The following is an 18465-nucleotide window of genomic DNA, read 5'->3' as shown; positions in this document are numbered from 1 at the left end:
TCTGTGTACAGAGTCCTGGTCGAAGTAGGTCTGTCTCTGTCTCTGTCTTGTTTGTTTGTTTGTTTGTTTGTGTTCCTCAGGATGTTAGAATGTCCTGGGAATTATCTCAACTTCATCAGGATTGGCCAGACAAGTTCGGTTCTCTCTCTTGGAGTTTGTTTCTTAGTACCGGAGTGTTACGTAAGGAGCGATTATAACTAATATGTGGGAAATGTAGTAGAACAGTGGTTTTGCATTTGAATGCATTTTACTATTATTATGCTACATAACGAGTATTATATTCTGTGAATAGTGTTTAAAAAAAAGGGGCAGAAATGGAGATTTCATGTTTTGATGCCATCACTGAGAAGCTTTGATATCGGTGTTAATCCGAGATGGGATGTGACGTTGGATTGGACGTGGTACCGGTGTGGCCCGGACTAGCCTCACTGCCTTGTTCTCACATGCTTTAGAACCTGCTAATGATGTCACCTGTAGATTGGGCAGGAACATGGTTTTGTTGTCACCTTGGAAAACGTATAAATTGCCTAATGATCATTTTAACTGTGGTAGTTAGCAGTGATCAATGTATCCTTGTGATAAAGACTGGATTCATGGATGGATATCACTTTGTTTTATTATTATTGTTATTCATATTATTTTGAACTATTTTTGTGGCCAGATAATGGAAAGATGGCGCCTGTTTTAAGTCTGTGGCAGGGTTTTGCCACTGTTAAGACGAACTCAATGAATGTAGTCTTCTTACCTTATGGACGCTCATGAATTATTGTGTTTTTCCCCCAAGTACTCAAGTTTGTTTTGTATTGTAATAATAAACCTACTATTTGACTGTTAAACTTCAATTCTGCCTGTTCATTGGAGATGAAAGCATGGGGCTTTCTTCTTCTGTTTCTCTTCTGTTTCTCTTCTGTTCTTCACAGTTTCTCTCTCTCTCTCTCTCTCTCTCTCTTCTCCTCTCCTCTCCCTCTCCCTCTCCCTCTCCCTCTCCCTCTCCCTCTCCCTCTCTCTTCTCTCTTCTCTCTAAGACATTGACACATAAGACAAATGATGCCAGATGGAGCGACGTATAGTCGCCAGCGTACCCGGGACACCAAGGATACAGGGTGTGTAGTAGAAAGCAGGATTGGTGGATAATAGAAGATAGTAGATATTACACAAACAGTGCTAAGCATAAGTGAATACACCCATGCTAAAAGTTGACTAAAAAGAGGAGTAAAAAATCATCTTTTGGAAACTGATCTTAATGCCTTAATTAATAGATTAATAGAATGAATAGATGGTTTTATTTCAGTTAGTGATTTATGGACTTATGGAAAGTACCCCCCAATGCCAATCTCTAGGTATGGTGAAGGGTATATGATGTCGGGCTATTTTAAGGCCAAGGGAACTTTATCAGGATGCATAGTATCCTGGATTCATGTACTAACTGGCCTTTAAAAATAAAAATCTGCCTGCCTCTATGGGAATTTAACATAGGGGTGTACATTTTACGATACATTATTAATTCACAAAAAAAAATTGGTGTCCTTAAAGGTTGGATTTTTTTCCTCTTTTTTTTTAATTAAGGCATCAAGATCAATTCCAATTTTTATTCCTCGTTTTAGTCAACTTTAGCATTGGTTGTATTCACTTATGCTTAGCACTGCTTAACTAAACAAGATGGCAAGCAACAGGGGAATTGCCACAAACTTGCTTCTGCTTGATGAATGTCAGTGCTCCTCTGGCTTTAGGTCCATCTTATCACTTTTTTGTTTCATAGTATATAGGGCCTACACCCTAGGAGATCCGGGATGCTTCTTCCTGTTGCTAGTTGACCTCCCTGTTTTTATACACACACAAAGCTCACTGTTACCATTTATGGTCATCACATTACTGAAACTCCTGAACATGTCAGAATGTGTAACATTCCCGTAATATATTTGAAACACTTGGAACTTTCATATAATCTATATTTATTAAATAAAGTGAAATATTTCAAGCCTTCTTTTTGTTTTTCTATTCTAATTGTGATGATTATGGTTTACAGCTCATGGAAATCAAAAACCCAGAATCTCAAAATATTAGAATAAAGAATACAGAAATGTAGACCTGACATTTAAAACACCAGCAATGGTTTCCTGAGCCTTTAATCTCTCAGTCTATGCTCAGTCTAATTTTCTGAGATGCACCTGTATTTCCATTTACTAATCTTAAAGAGTGTGCTTAATAACTTAATTTTCCTTTTTTCTTCATGGCCCAGATGTGAAATATAAGCTGTGATGTTGCTGACATTCCACTAGGGGGCAGCAGTGTCCGGTTTTCCTCCGTCTCCCAGTGCAGCCCTGATGTGGGTAAACCAGCTCTGGTCCCGAGGGTCTATGGGAAAAGCCCAGTCTGAGGCTGCAGTCTTGTGATCAGATTGATCAGATGGACAGTACACAGAGCTATATGTTTTACCTCTCAAGCATGTTGTGCTTTTTTTGTTGCTTGTTTGGTTTGTCAGAGAGAGCTGGGAGGGTGATGTGATAACTCTAAGCAAGATATTTGTTTTGTTGGAGAGAGTGGGATTTTACCTACCTTGACAAACATTCTATACTTTAATGGACTATAGACATGTATAAGACATGGGAAATCACGTCTCTCTTTCTCTCTCTCTCTCTTGCTTAATCTGTCTTTGTGCTGTGGTGATAGAGCCAGCATCACTAAAAGTAATTAGATGCTACCTCCCCACACCATCTGTGATGTGTTTGCCCACTACCACTCAGTAAATCTCTTTCTCTCTGTTTCTCTCTCATTCTACCCTCTCCTCTCTCTCCCTCTCCCTCCCTCACTTTCTGTCTTTCTCTCGCTCCTCCCACCACTCTGCTCTGTCTCTCTCATTTCCCCTCCCTCACTCTTTTTCCTCTCTAACTTCACCTCCCCCTTCCTCTCTCTCTCCTCTCCTGCTCTGTGTGTGTGTGTGTGTGTGTGTGTGTGTGTGTGTGTGTGTGTGTGTGTGTGTGTGTGTGTGTGTGTGTGTGTGTGTGTGTGTGTGTTCTGGTTGTGAGAGCAGGGCAGAAGCTTGTTTTTAAGCCCCATTTTCCCTCCTCTGTCCTGCCCCCTCTACAGTTGTACTCAGCCATTTTAGCCCTCATGGTTCTCTCCTCTGTGTGTGTGTGTGTGTGTGTGTGTGTGTGTGTGTGTGTGTGTGTGTGTGTGTGTTTGTCTGCTCTTTCTCACCTTTCCCAGGTGTGTGTTTAGGTCTGGCTCCCAGGCTGGAATTACAGTTTTTCTCAGTCGCTTTGGTGCTTTTCTCAGATCAGAATGAAAATTATCATAACTATTAGTTCAACCTCCACAACATTTAGTAATTTGTGCACATCATAGTAGCAATTTCTCCTTCCTCTGAACAAATTGCAAATGCTTTTGAACATGTATCAGTTGCTTTGTCATGTCAGTTAAAATGAACTATACTTATGGATACTGAATAGTCGTTCCCAATAAAACTAATAGTCTTCATTTCATTGCTTGAGTCATTACATACAAAATTGGTCAACTAGTTATCAAATTCTGTCACAATGCTGTAGAATTGCAAAAAGCATATACAGTAAAAATGTGAAACGTACATATTCAGTGTCTTGTGCACTTACTCCCCTAACTACAGCAATTTGTAACTTTACTGTAGTTTTCAAATGGCTGTACTGTATAGTGCTGTCTTGAGCATTTTCAGGTAGTGTCACCGAGTTCTGACCTTTTTTTGCATGGGAGAACACTGAGAGAATAAACTGTCACAATGAAAACATGACAAAGCCATTTGACTATCTTGTTCATAAACGATGGTGTCAAGACTTCTCATTTTGATGACACTGGCAGTTTCATTGACATAAATACTTGCTTTTGAGGAATGGACTATCCATTTTGAGCAAGTGACGTGCTTTTGCAGGCTATCCACTAGTAGGCCAGTCATTTTAAGCCAAAATAGGGGTCAGCGTTGAACAAATTGCAACAGAAGAAAACTTAACTGATTTTGTATCCTCAATATGTCCTGAGTAAGGGGAAAAAAGCCCCGAAGAATCCCAATAAGAGAAAGTTTTAAAAAAAAAGACCTAAATATATATATATACATGCTATATTAGCACACATGATCAATGGCTGCGGTCAGGCTTCTGCTACAATACTGAATGAATGAATGGCTATAACCCTATTACCTCAACCTGTTCTTGCACTGAAATAGTTTTTTTATTTCACCTTGTCTACATTATACTTTACTCTCCTATTTGACTAATGACACTCACTCTCTTGAGCACCTTGCCATGCACACATAACTAAGGACTATGGTTGGACTACTGTTTGCACCTTCACCATGACACTCACTCCCTTTAGCACCTTACCAGTCCCGGCCCTGTCACTACAAGCGTCTTATGCTTGATCACCCCCAAGCACATTGGACTTTCTTAATTTAATTTATATAGTGTGTATTTAGTATTTAGTTTTCTTAGTTTTCTTATCTTTCTTATCTTCTACTGTCTTTATTGTACAGTGGAGTTTAGTTATATGTTTATACTTATACTTATGTTTACCATTTCTGCTGTAAGTGCATGTTGTGTGTGATGTCTGTATGCTACTGAGACCCTTGATAAAGTATCTATCTATCTATCTATCTATACCCTATTCTTGCGCCTATTTTTCTCACGCAAATAGGGGGAAAAAATTAACCTTCACATATCACCATAAAAATTACTGAGTTGATTACTTACAACAAGACAAACACAAAATGTATTACAAGTTTTTTGCAATTAGTTTTGGGTCAGACCTTACTTTGCCTGGACTATTAGCTCCGTTGTGGTATTTATACAAATTAGCTATACGTAATTACATTATGCCCTGTTTGCCCATGTTAACAAACAATTTCAAAAAACTTCAATACATTTTTTGTTTGTCTTGATGTAAGTAATCAACTCAGTAATTTTCATGGTGATATGTGAAGGTTAATTTTTTCCCCCTATTTGCGTGAGAAAAATAGGCGCAAGAATAGGGTATATTTAGGTCTTTTTCGAAACTTTCCCCTATTGGGATTCTTCGGGGCTTTTTCCCCCTTACTCAGGACATATTGAGGATACAAAATCAGTTAAGTTTTCTTCTGTTGCAATTTGTTTAACCTTTTTTCATAAAATGACTGGTTTTGCATTAATTGTTTTGAGAAATGCACTAACTGCTGTGAAAATGTTAATAGTGATGTAAGAAAAGCACCAAAGCGACTGAGAAAAACTGTAAGGTGTTGTGAGCAGAGCTGTTTATGATTTGAAGATAGATAGATAGATAGATAGATAGATAGATAGATAGATAGATAGATACAGTGAAAATGTTTGATTTCTTCAGGCACAGAGTCTGTTTTGCTTTCAGCCCTGTGCATATCATGTGCTGAAGACTCCTATGCGGTGCAGACTTGTTGAATGTGTTGTGTCTTCATTGCATCTGAGGGGTCCACCACAAAGTGTGCGCTGTGTTGTTGTGTCAGAGGGGTGTTCAAATTCAGCACATAGCATTTTTGCCACTTGCCTTGTTGCTTGCTATTTTTGTTGACCGTTTAAAGTGAATCATTTAAAATGTTTACACAAAAACACTGATTTAAAAAGTCAAAGAGAACACAATTGCCCAAAATATTCTGTTTGACAAATTTGGGTGCACCGCTGGCTTTAGGTTTAACATGTCACTAATCTGGTGTTGTGTTATGCTACAGTTGGTCTGGTCGAGCTATTTATTCATTTTTGATTGGACGAGAGGCATTCTATGAGTCATCAAGAGTGGCGATATCCCAGCACAACGCCATTCAAGAGTTTTTACTGCTAGTAATCACTCCGCATATTGCATTGAATTATCCAACACGAACAATCCATTCGTTTGGCATTCGGCCTTTTACAGCCGTGGGGATATCCTTTACCAACCCCACTCCTACTCGTGTCATATTGCTTAAGTACATCCCTCTGACATGGGCGCAGTCAGTGACCACACAGAAATGGACAGAAAGACTTTAATGTATTTTCTCCACACTTATGTGACATGTTTGTGAACCTGGACCCCCCCCCCCCCACACACACACACACACTCCTGTGTAAAAGTGGTGTGCAATATGATATCAATGTGCCACTAATTGTGATTCAGTCACTGCCAACAGATAAATAAACAATAGAGTTTAACTGTCTGGTTAGAAGGTTCAACCTAAACTTCATATGGTAGAGAAGTTTTGGTACTTTCACCTATAAATGGCTATAAATCATGACTAATGAGATGCTAAACAAAGGGCCTAGTTGGGCTTGGCATGTAGAGGAGCGGTGCTTGGTGTTTTTGTGAGGGGAAGCTCAAATCCCCTGGTGATTTTCTAAGCCTTTTAAGCCCAACACCCAAGCAACAGATGGGCTCGATTAATTGCTTTTTTTCTCGCATGGATTATGCTTTTTATATTCTGAGAAGGTTACATTATTACGTGCCCGAGCTTTTTTTTCTAGAAATTTAACTGAATTTGTGGGAATCATCCCATTTGGATGTCACTTTGAGATAAAAACACAAATGCTTGTATAAAAACGAAAGTGTTGACACGCTGATGCATGTCCACTTAAGCACAAACAAAGATAACCAGACAGATTGGACAGCCTTATGATTTGTTAAAAGATTTTATAAGAATAAAATAAACGTTTAGATTTTTGATTTCTCATGTATGCATGGTAAGATACAGTATTTGCGGTTATGATTCGCTTGTTACTTTTCACTTTTTAAGTTCAATATTTTGTTTGCATGAAGTCCTCAGGGAAATGGCTGACCAACATAGCCAGTGAGAGGGTGTTCATGAGAAAGACTGCTCTGTGACAGAGCAACTCAGAGTTGCAAGGAACAGGGAGATATGGTCCAGTGTCCATTTTAGATTTGTGGGCAGAGCCATCTTACTGTGGCAAATGAGAAAGAGGATTTGAAACAGTGAGTCCTTGCTTCAGTTTCACTCTCTGAGGTTCTGCGGAGGGACAGAGAGGGGGAGAGTCCACGGCAGAGTTGTGTGCTGGACGATCCGCTCTGGGCTGAGAGGGGGACGTGTGTCCATGTTGGCATTGTGTGCTGGTCTGGGCGAGCGCTCGTATGCTATCTGAGCTGCTGTGACTGATGGTTATAGAGTGGCCCATCTGAAGATCACCCGTGCTTTACTGCACTCATAATGGACTCAGAATGACAACCAGGCTTAACCCAGCTTTATTCACCTCCCCCATTCCCTCACTCATACTCTCTCTCTCTCTCTCTCTCCCCCTCTCTTTTTAACTTCTCCCTCTAATACACTCGCCTCTTTTCCTCCCACTCACTCACTCTATCCTTCTCCTGACTTCTATTTCTTATTTCTCCCCCCTTTCCATCTCTCCTCCCTTCTGCCACTCCTCTTTTCTCTCTCTCTCTCTCTCACAAACACTCCCTCTATCCTCATCCTAACTCGCCATGTCATCCATCCACTCCCTCTCTCCTACAGCTCAGAGTAGTAAACCAGTGCACTGGGCAGTGTGGAACGGCCTTCTGCCCCCCCCCCCCCTCCCTCTCAAGGCCAGTTGTAATTGGATCCCTCAGAGAGCAGGAGCTTCCAGGAGCAGGAGCTCTGACTGACCAGTTATATCCCTCAAAGAGCAGGAGCTATGAGCACACTGACCAGCTATATCCCTCAAAGAGCAGGAGCTTCCCTTACAATCTAGACTAGCACACTTTCAAGCAGGCATCTTGAAGAGATAAGAACTTCAGGAGAACTTCACTCCCTTTTAGATCAAGCAAAACTACAGAGATTGAACCTGGCACTTGTACAGACCATTATATTTATGACAGATGTTGGTTGTTTAGACCCAAGGCCGTAGTCATGATGTCAACATTGGGGGGGGACCAAATCTGTGGTGGGGTCTGAGGGACCCCCATACAGAATGCGCCCCCCCCCCCCCCCCCCCCCGTGAAAAGAGAAGGGTGGAGAAGAAGCAACTTCACTGGTCCATCCCTGGACCCGTGACTCCATTTGTGTTCAAAATGTAGGCCTATACTTTAAAAGAAATTACAAACTAGACTATCTTTTGATGACCTCTATATTACACAGAATGTGGTTCTTTGACTTATTACTTACCCATTAACTAGGCTATCACGTATTGTAAACGTCGCCACATTTGATCACGTTTTGCCTGCATGGATGCGCGATTGAGTGCGCATCTAAATATAATATGCAAGATGCAACAATCATTTCTAAGAGGCCTATACACGGTAATTTCTGGCATTACTACTAGCATATGAATGAATCCTTAGCCTGTGCTACACCTTTCCAAGAAGTTTTGTGAAAAGTGTTCCGGTAGCTTTTGCGATATTGTTGACAGCACTACCTCACCGCAGTAGGGTGCAGTAAATAGAAGCTTTTGATAGCGCACGCCACTAACGAAAAACGGAAAATCACCAGGACAAACCACTCAGGGGTGTAGGCTACTCTGGAACCATAGGTTTGTGCGCTATTTACGTTTGATTACATTTCAGATACGTGGTTTCCTGTAGGCCTAGGATAAGGCTTTATTCTTTCTTTATTTTTCCGAATATTGGGGGGGACATTTTGGTCATATTTGAATATTGGGGGGGACACGTCCCCCTCAATGTCTATGGTGACTACGGCCCTGTTTAGACCCAAAGGCAATTATACCATTCTCCTAAATAAAATACCTTTTTTCATATTTCAGTGACCTTATGACTATGAGGCTTGCCAGTTACACCAACAATATTGCATTAGTTGTGATACACGTCTCAACAATATTGCATTGGTTGTGATACGCCTCTCCAATAATGGCCAGTGATTTTGTATTTGACCGTAAAAGCGCATTTGATTCCTCATGACTTCATAGCGGCTGCACTATTGAAATCTTGGGGCAATTAACCCACCCACCCCATCCAACCAATCACTTGACTCACAATTAACTCACCTGGACACCCTTATTTTATCAGTCGGGACCATGTTGCCATAGTAACCGCCTCACAAACACGCCTCTCACGAGATTTCTCCTCCCGCTGTTGGGATCTAACTGCACAGGGGTAGGGTAGGCTACACCACAACACACACAGTAAGGCCATCACATTCTGATTCAGTACTGTTGCAATGATGTTCAGTCACACACTGATGCACAGTGATCCCCATCCGTACCACACAACTGCCCTCGTCAAGCACACAACTCATTGTTATCATAGATTTTGTTTGTTATCTTATTTTGTTGTTGTCTATATTATACTGTTTTTATGAAAACAAATAGACAGTCGTTTTGAGGAAGTCTTGATCCTGTTGTCACGCGATGGTAATGCTCCATTCTCAGTGATATGTAATCTGCCTGAGCGGAGCTGACCGGCCCATGTGTGTGTCAGTGATTTAGTAATTAGTAATGGTGTCTCTTTAATCTGCCGGCCGGCCGTCTCTTTTGCCCTCTGAGGGGGGTAATCCTGGGCCACATGTGCAGACACTGCAGAATCAGATCAATGACCCAAGGCACAGTCACACAGGTGGACACCAGCCTTTACACAACGCCAAACAACACAACAGACAGCAGCTGTCCCCACTGGCCTCTTGGACCAAGGCAATGTGTGTGAGGATGTGTGTGTGTGTTTCAGGGTGGGTGGAGTGCATTAACTGAATGGAAATGAGGTTTGCAATGATATGTGTATTTTAAAATGTGTCTCTGTGTGTGTGTGTGTGAGAGAGATAAACTATGCGTGCGTTTGTGTGTAATTAAGACTAGTGATTTTTTTTTACATCGAGATTATCCTCTAGGCCCAGATGCCTGCTACTTGATTTACCCTCTTTTCAACCGCTCTCCCTCTCTATTTCCCCATCTCTCTTCTACTCTATCTCTCCCTCCTCTCTCTGCTACTCTATCTCTCCCTCCATCTCTCTCCCTCCCTCTGCTACTCTCTCTGCCACTCTATCTCCCTCTCTCTCCCTCCCTCTCCTTCTCTATCTCTCCCTCCCTCTCCTTCTCTATCTCTCCCTCCCTCTGCTACGCTCTCTCATCTCTCTCTGCTACTCTATCTCTCAATCTCTCTGCCTCTCTATCTCACCATCTCTCTGCTTCTCTATCTCTCCATCTCTCTCTGCCTCTCTATCTACCCCTCTCTGCTACTCTATCTCTCCATCTCTCTGCCTCTCCCTCTCTACCCCCCCTCCCTACCTCCCTCTCTGCCACTCTCTCTCTACTTCTCTATCTCTCCCTCTTTCCGTTTTTTTTTATCTCTCTCTCTCTTTGCCTGTTTCCCATTCCCCTTCTGTCTCTCTCTCTGCCTCACCGTGCAATATGAAACACAGGAGCCTATCCAAATGTACTCTATGAAAAGTACAGATAAAGCAGAACAACTGAGACATGTGCAGCAGTAGCATCTCTGCACACTCCACATGTCAGTAAGCACACATGTTGATTTGGACTGTACAGTCTCTGGCTGCCCCGGCTGCTTGACTAAATCCTGTGACAATATTTTTGCTACAATTTGTTACAATTCAAATAGAAGTATACCTCTGACAGAGATTTGTGTTGCTTGTAAACAAATTCATGGAAAATATATTTTATTAACTTTAATATCAACAGTCCATAAATGTGTTCATTTTATTCAAAGTGGAAAACATACTTTTGAGGAAAGCATTATTTTATAGAAAAATGTGGCTACCTAGTGAACAATACTTCCCTAATTGCATCTCCTGTCCTATAAGTGTCATTTAAATATAATGTATTACATAAAAACACATTAGAAATATATATATGTATATTATATAGATTTTTGTCTTTATCACTCAATCAATAAAAAGGTGTTTATTGTGTTTTTACTCTTCTTGAAACATCAGATTCCCAGAGAGTGGCAAAATCTGGAACAGATCTGAGCCAAATCTAGATCAGACCCCAGGGCAGCATAGGGTCAGACCAGTTTCAAATCTAGATCATCCCCTAGGCAGCCTAAGATCAGACCAGTTTCAAATCTAGATCATCCTCTGAGCATCTTTGGATTAAACTAGTTTCAAATCTAGATCAGACCCCAGGCAGCTTTGGATCAGACCAGGACCAGAACTAGGTTAGAACTGTTTCAAATCTAGATCAGACCAGGACCAGGACCAGGACCAGAACTAGGTTAGAACTGTTTCAAATCTAGATCAGACCAGAGCCATCTCTGTTCCACAGAGGGCTTCTCTCGGGTTTGGGTTTCAGAGCGTGTCTGTGCGAGCCCAGCCTAGAGTCCGAATCAGGCACACTTCTCTTGACCACACCAAGCTCTTCACAGGAAGCCAGGAGGGTTTACTCAGGGTCCACATTTCGAGAAATGTATTTGTTTGTCTCTTTTTTTACTGAACTCTTTGTTAACTGATGTTTTTTCTCTTGCTCATTTCTGTGCAAGACACATCCAGTGGTAGTTGGAGAGGAAGTAGGTTTGAGGAGAGATTACCCTCAGCTGTGCAGTGTGTCACAGACTGACACTGATATTACAGATTGGGCTTTTGGATTTCCACGTCTGATATGACTGTACTGTACACCATGGCACCTTTAGGAAATGAGTTAAAACACAAACAACACTGATTTAAGTTTCCCCACACACAACTATCTTCTGTCTGATCCACTTAACTCATTTTAGCCAATTGCCACAATTTAATGGTATTAAAATATTGTCTTAGTTTGGTGTAGGATATGGATACAGGTAGCCTATGTAAAGTTTCAACATTTTGGAATATGTTACACAACAGCTTTGAAAATGTTTTTTGGAATAATGATGAGATGTATGTGTTATGGTGACCATATAACCTGTTCATCAGAGACAATGTTAGACAGAAACCATGTCAAAAAGTCAATCTGAGTATATTAGTTTTGAGTAACTCATCGGATCGTATCGTTGATCTCAAGTGGTTCTGGGAGCAAAGAAATGTGGTTCCTCGTGAATCACTCATTAGAAATAGGTCATTGCTAGAATATATTGCCGAGTATCTCGTCCAGTCAATCCCCAGAGAACAGAAAAAAAGAGTATATTTCTTGAGTTTCATAACAAAAACAAACCAAACCAAAAAAGCAGTCTTTAGAGAACTTTTTAAAAAAAAAACCCTCCTAAAGGAACGTTTCATCGTATCCTTCCTCTGCTGTGCTTGTGTCTTGGTCCCTAAGGTCCCCGGCAAGAGGCACCACAGGGATCACCACCTGATACGTGTCAACCGCGGCTGCCCGCGTCACACTCTCGTACGACGGAGGCGACGAGACGGACGACAGGCTCGCTCCCTCCTCCGCGGCCTCCGCCTCCAGAGCCTCCACGTCCACCACCTCCGCGGGGGACCCGTAGTGCTCACGGATCATGCTGGCGATCAGGCCCTCCTGCTCAGGTGCCGCTTCCTCGTCCTCCCCTCCCCTGTCCCCGCCCCCCTCCGGCCTCTCCAGCGCCATCCCCCCGCCCTCCTGGTTGATGCGGCGGTACAGGTAGGAGGCATGTTTCATGTGCCGGCGCACCAGGTGCCTGCGGTAGCAGCGCTGGATCATGGAGGCAGACACCTCCTCCTGCTTGCGCCTCAGCGTGGTGGTGATGGGCTCGTAGGACACCTTGGAGGGGTTGAGCATCATGAACTTCTCCTCCATCTGCTGCTTGAGGGCGTCCATCTCGCCCGACTCGCCCAGCACACGCTTGGTGAAGGCAAACAGGATGTCCAGGCAGTGGATCTTGTCGCCGCTCACCATGGGCAGGTCCATGGAGATGAGCTTGATCTTATTGGGCTTGGCGATGCGCAGCGGCTCCGAAAGCGTGTCGGCGAAACGCGAGAGCTTGGCGAACTCGATGAAGTGCGTGGCCTCGACGTCGAACTTCTCCCACACCTCGTAGAACATCTCGAAGTCGTCCTCGCTCAGAGGTTCCGTGCTCTCCTCAGTGGCCACGCTGAAGTTCTCCAGAATGATGGCGATGTACATGTTGACCACAATCAAGAAGGAGATGATGATGTAGGACACGAAGAAGGCAATGCCCACGGATGGGTTGCCGCAGTTGCCCTTCATGTTGGTGCCCGTGTTGACCGCCTGCGAGTTGCACTCCTCGGGCGAGTTGTTGAGAATTGGGTCCAGGAGGTTGTCCCAGCCGGCCGATGTAGTGATCTGAAAGAGGCAGATCATGCTATTGCCGAACGTCTCGAAGTTGAACATGTCATCGATGCCGCCCTGCTTCTTGACATAGGCGAAGTTGGCCATGGCAAAGATGGAATAGATGAACATAACCAGGAAGAGCAGGAGGCCGATGTTGAAAAGGGCAGGAAGTGACATCATTAAGGCAAAGAGCAACGTCCTTATTCCTTTTGCACCGCGGATCAGACGCAGCACGCGTCCAATCCTCGCCAGTCGGATGACACGGAACAGGGTGGGGGACACAAAGTACTTTTCTATGATGTCAGCCAGCACAATTCCTGTGGGGACAAATAAAAACACAGAGCTTACTGCTAATATAGTGGTGAGGATCTGAGGACACTTTTTCAATAAAAAAACAGTTTTAACTAAGCGGTTACATACAAATGTTGTCTGTTTCTTGTTAATAGTCTGCTGCTGTAACATTTGAACTCCCTTTCCTGGGATTAATAAAGTTCATATTATCTTATCTTAGTGGTGGCTGAGGTGACCCCCCCCCCCACTGTAAAGTGCTATAGAAAATGTAATGTAATGTGTTGCTGCTGTTGTTGTTTTTGTTGTTGCTGTTGTGTACATCCATGACCGTTTGCTCACCGACAATGGACAGGATAACCACAACAAAGTCGAAGATGTTCCAGCTGACGGTGAAGAAGTAGCAGCGTAGGGCGAAGATTTTGACGAGGCATTCGGCCGTAAAGATGACTATGAACACCAGGTTGATGTAGTGGAGCACCGTTTCCATGTGCTCTGACTGCTCGTCTGTCTCCACCATCATCGTTACCTGTCCAGGTGAGACACAGCAGTGAGCTGAGCCGCTTCATCTACACTAGCCGTTTCAACGACTGGCACCGAAGCCCAGAGCAGGGGAAAGCAACACCAGAGCAGTCCAAAGTACATGCATACTTTTGGTTCTGTTTTTAAAGGCACACTGCTCCACGCCAGTCACACACATACCACCACATACAACATTAAAAGACGTGTTTTTGTCTAGCTTCAATCATACGCACACAGTATTGCAGACAGTCTACATAATGTCATTTTAGTAAGTAAAGAGTCTCTCAGGTCAAAGGGACGTTTTAAATAACTTTTACCGGAACACAAATGTATTGTGTTGAACTTTACATCTAATGACAAGTCTCAGTTAAACATCAGAATAATCCCACACACCATGTTCAGGATGATCAGCATCATGATGGTGATGTCGAAGGCCTGCTTAGCAACCAGATCGAAGAAGAACCCCTGCACTTCATTCTAGATGGAAACACAGGGGGACTGTCAGCTTCAGTACAGTACTCATTTGACTGGATGAGTTGAAGAAAATCATTAATGTATACTGCATAATGCATATCATTTTACAAGATATTATTTAGTGGAAACCACTCAGACCTGGACACGAGGACATACAGTAGATAGGTAAGTAGACCTTCCTAACTCTCAGTTGACCATTCTTTGAAAGCTGTAAAACTTAACTAGATTGTGGTGTTTTTAAGCCTACTGTAACATATCACCTAAAGCACTCCGCACATAGGCACTGGCATGAGTGAGGCTCACTCCGTTTTCAACGTCTGATTACAGTAGATTCCGTTGTTTTCAATGCAACCCCACACACCAGCATGGACCTCTGCTGCCGCCGTGTAGATGATGATTCAGTTCTATTAAATTAAAAGCATTCAGTTCTATTTTGTCAGGTGCATCATTCCTGCATGTGCGAGAACATCGAAAGCAGAGTGCGCCAAACTTATGTCGGCGCCTATGTGCGGATCGCTTAACTTTTCCACCTCCATGTGCACCTGATGAAGGTCAGTGTAATAATGATGATGATGATGATGATGAAGGTCAGCTACATGAGGTGTTCAGAGGAGTGGAAGGATGGAAACCACACAGAAGGCCACAGGAGTGATAACCACTGATGTGTCAGTAGTGAGAACCACAGCTCATGTCAGTTGTGAGAACCACAGCCCGAGTCAGTAGTGAGAACCACGGCTCGTGTCAGTGATGAGAACCACGGCTCGTGTCAGTGATGAGAACCACGGCTCGTGTCAGTGGTGAGAACCACTGATGTGTCAGTAGCGTATAACCCATACATGGGCAACATACGGCCCGCGGGCCACATCCGGCCCGTGGGCTTTCCCTGACCGGCCTGCGTAAGGTCCGTGAAAGAACAATGTAGCATAGAGATAATGCACGCAAATCAATATCGTTGCTTTTATTTTGAAAGCGATTGCTATTTGTACGCCCATACATTTGTGCGTGAATGCATACGATGTAAACACCCTCACTGATGTGCTGGTGAATATTCTGCGTCGACACAATGCAGTTGCCTTTAAGTCGGCATAAACCTTTCAAAGTTTTGTGTGTCTTATGTCTGCGTCGCTCACCACCGCAAAGGTTGTCAGAACAAACTCCTGCTGTTTGTTGGCGATACGAAGTGTTAATTTCAAAACGTTACTGGCAGATAGATAGTTTACATTCGGATAACCCCGTCATTGTAATCAAAATATGTTTATTTGCAAAGCTTATGTTAGCAAACTAGTATGATGCTACTACCCACAGGTTGCTTGAAGCAGCCGGCTCAACACACAGGGCGAGTTGACCAATCACAGTTTTGTGCATAAAGTTAAAGCAAAAACATAGCCTACATTTTTAAAATAGTTTTCTTTGTGCATGTTGATTAACTAATGACAGCCTACTATTGTCTGCTCCACATTTTCATAGTCTAATTCTGCATAGAGTTAATTTAATGATGGTAATGATTTAATGATGAAATATTGCTGAGTGTTGATGAAATGGTGGCACAGGCCTATGGTTGTACTGACTCCTTCACATTTTCATGGCCTAGCCTAATTATATAGATATTGTAGTACTGAAAAAAAAATGTCAATGTCAAAAAATCATTTTCGAGAATGAGGATTAAATACTGGACATAGATTAAATAGCCTATTGCTGTTTTTCCTTTGTCTCCCTCACATTTTCATCTGTTCTTACAAGTAGTAAACAAAACCATATGATTTACTTAATGTTATACAAGAACAGAATAGAATTGGACAGAATTGAGTTCAGACTTGAGTTCGGTATTTTGGGTCCGGCCCTCCTCAACAGTCCCAGTTTGTCATGTGGCCCCTTGGGGAAATTAGTTGCCCACCCCTGGTACAGTATAACCTAACAGGGTGTCCTAACAGGATCTGAGTGAGCGTCTTGTAGCATTCAGTGTTATCTGTCTACACTGAATCTGTTACATATACCCTACTATTGAGTAAAATTTCTCCTTCAAAATAGCAGAGCAGCCTGATCGTGAATAGAAATGGGGGGGGGGGGGGCGGTCAAATGTTTTCTCTGATAACGTTGCGTTGCATCGCGCTGCACAGCACTGCTTCGCGTCTCATACTGTCAGGACACTACAATTGAAAACAATGCAATTAAATGGATTTTATCGGATTGTTGGTTTACATCGCATGCAGTTAGGACAAGCAGTAAGACAGCACTTTATGGGTCAGTTAACCAGGCGTTGGAGGGAAATCACCCAGGGCACCTCAGGGCTGATATGACACATGCATCAGCTCCAAGTTGATTGACAGCATCTAGAGATCGCAATTGTTTCTTACCATTGGCCTTGGGATTGGCTTTTGGGGTTTTTTAGAGCCCAGCTTTTTCATGGCGTTATAATACTTCTTCTGCTCTTCAGTCATGAAGATGTCCTGCCCCCCTGCGCACAACAAGCATTTGTAGGTTAGAAAATATTGTATGTCTGCATAATTATCCATAATATACACAGAGATTTGCTCAGGATATTTAATTTCAATGCAAGGCAAGACAAGGTAAGTTTATATTTCATACACAAGGGTAATTCAATGTACTTTACATAAACAAAAGCAAAGAAAAATAGTAATAGTAATAATAGTAATTAGTCAGGGCAAAAAAGGCATGGTTTTGTTTCAGTGAATGCTTTCAGCATGATAGGGTCTTCTTACCGATTTTTCTTTTTTGCTGGTTGAAGTTGTCAATGATGACACCGATGAAGAGGTTGAGTGTGAAGAAGGAGCCGAAGATGATGAAGATGACGAAGTAGAGGTACATGTACAGGTTGATCTCCTTTATGGGCTGGTCCTCCACCTTACAGGACGAGGCAAAGGAACACAATTCAGTGCATCGAACATGAAGGAAAGGAATTACAGTCATTTCAGCAGTCATTTCAGCATTACAGTGCATTAGCCGCATTGTGTATGAACAGCATGAAAGTGTTTTATGCAAAGTAAAAAAGACAAAACCATACACCCATGAATTGACCACAGTGCCCAGTAGCCCAATGAATCAGAATCAGGTTGTGCTTTAATCATTAATAAGAATGAAGAAAATGTATGCATTCCTATCTATAGCCTGATCCTTAATATTAACCTCAAGCTGAAGACATTTTTGCAATATATATAAACCTTGTAGCCTAGAAATCTAGAGGCACCCTAGCGGCAGCAAATGTAACCTGCTGCCAGGGTAGTCCAGCAACTCTCCGTTGGCTTGCGAGCTGGTAAAATTAAACTTCGATAAGGCCAATCACACTGTGTATAGAGTCGGTAGGCGGGCTTAACATAATGATTGATGGCAGAGTTGCAACGGTTCGGCGTGAATTCCCTGCTACTTGAAAACAAAGAAGATGGATGTTGCTGTTGGCGAACAGCGTGACACGAGTTAAGCTTTTTTTAAGTTGGCAAAAGTTTGAACTAGCCAAGTAGCTCCGCTGGTAGGAAAGCGCATGGGACTCATGAGTTGTAGCGCTATCCTATTGCGTGCAGAGGGAATTTGAAAGACAACCGATTGTCCCGCCTCGGACTGAGCACTGCGAATGGTGTGTCCCCAGACCCTACATCTTGATGTGGGTCTGGCTCGTCAGGCTATAAACATTGGTTAATAGGTAGGAAATCACAGTAAATTAAGCACATCTTATATGCAACAAGAAATTAAATTACATTTAACATACATTTAACATGCCATGATATTTAACATGCCAAAGCATGCAATTAACTGCATTTAACATGTCACAACGAAAGAAAAGAAGAGAACAGAGAAAAATTACAGTAAAACCTACAATATATGCATCACTCCATATAGTTACACATACACACACACACACACACACACACACACACACACACACTCACCCCACGAGAGTCTACAGCTGCATACATGATCTCCATCCAGCCCTTGAAAGTTGCCTTAAGGACAGAAATATCATAGCACATCAAAATATCATAACACATTTTAATATCACAACACAAAGACCAAACCAGATGAGATTTCATCATCATGTTTGCTAACTTCAAATCAAAGACCATGCTGCACCAGAATGAGAAAT

General features: G+C 42.6%; 1 protein-coding gene across 1 annotated transcript in view; it reads right to left on the bottom strand.

Moving 5' to 3' along the window:
* Positions 1-12071: 12071 nt before the first annotated feature.
* Positions 12072-18465, bottom strand: part of LOC143133485 (sodium channel protein type 2 subunit alpha-like) — a 66684-nt gene continuing 60290 nt past the window's right edge. The window contains exons 22-27 of the mRNA XM_076293246.1: positions 18272-18325; positions 17090-17231; positions 16724-16824; positions 14289-14372; positions 13716-13902; positions 12072-13402 (exon numbers count right to left, since the gene is read on the bottom strand). Of these exons, the coding sequence (XP_076149361.1) occupies positions 12072-13402; positions 13716-13902; positions 14289-14372; positions 16724-16824; positions 17090-17231; positions 18272-18325 (1899 nt within the window). The remainder of the gene's footprint in view (positions 13403-13715; positions 13903-14288; positions 14373-16723; positions 16825-17089; positions 17232-18271; positions 18326-18465) is intronic.

Source organism: Alosa pseudoharengus, unplaced genomic scaffold (assembly GCF_046254945.1).
Source record: "Alosa pseudoharengus isolate Yale_2024_CS ecotype anadromous, Long Island Sound unplaced genomic scaffold, YU_APseudo_1.1 YU_APseudo_1.1_scf_2, whole genome shotgun sequence".
Classification (NCBI taxonomy): Eukaryota; Metazoa; Chordata; class Actinopteri; order Clupeiformes; family Clupeidae; genus Alosa; species Alosa pseudoharengus.
Note: the sequence above shows the minus strand (reverse complement) of the source record. Positions and strands in the feature narration are given on the sequence as shown.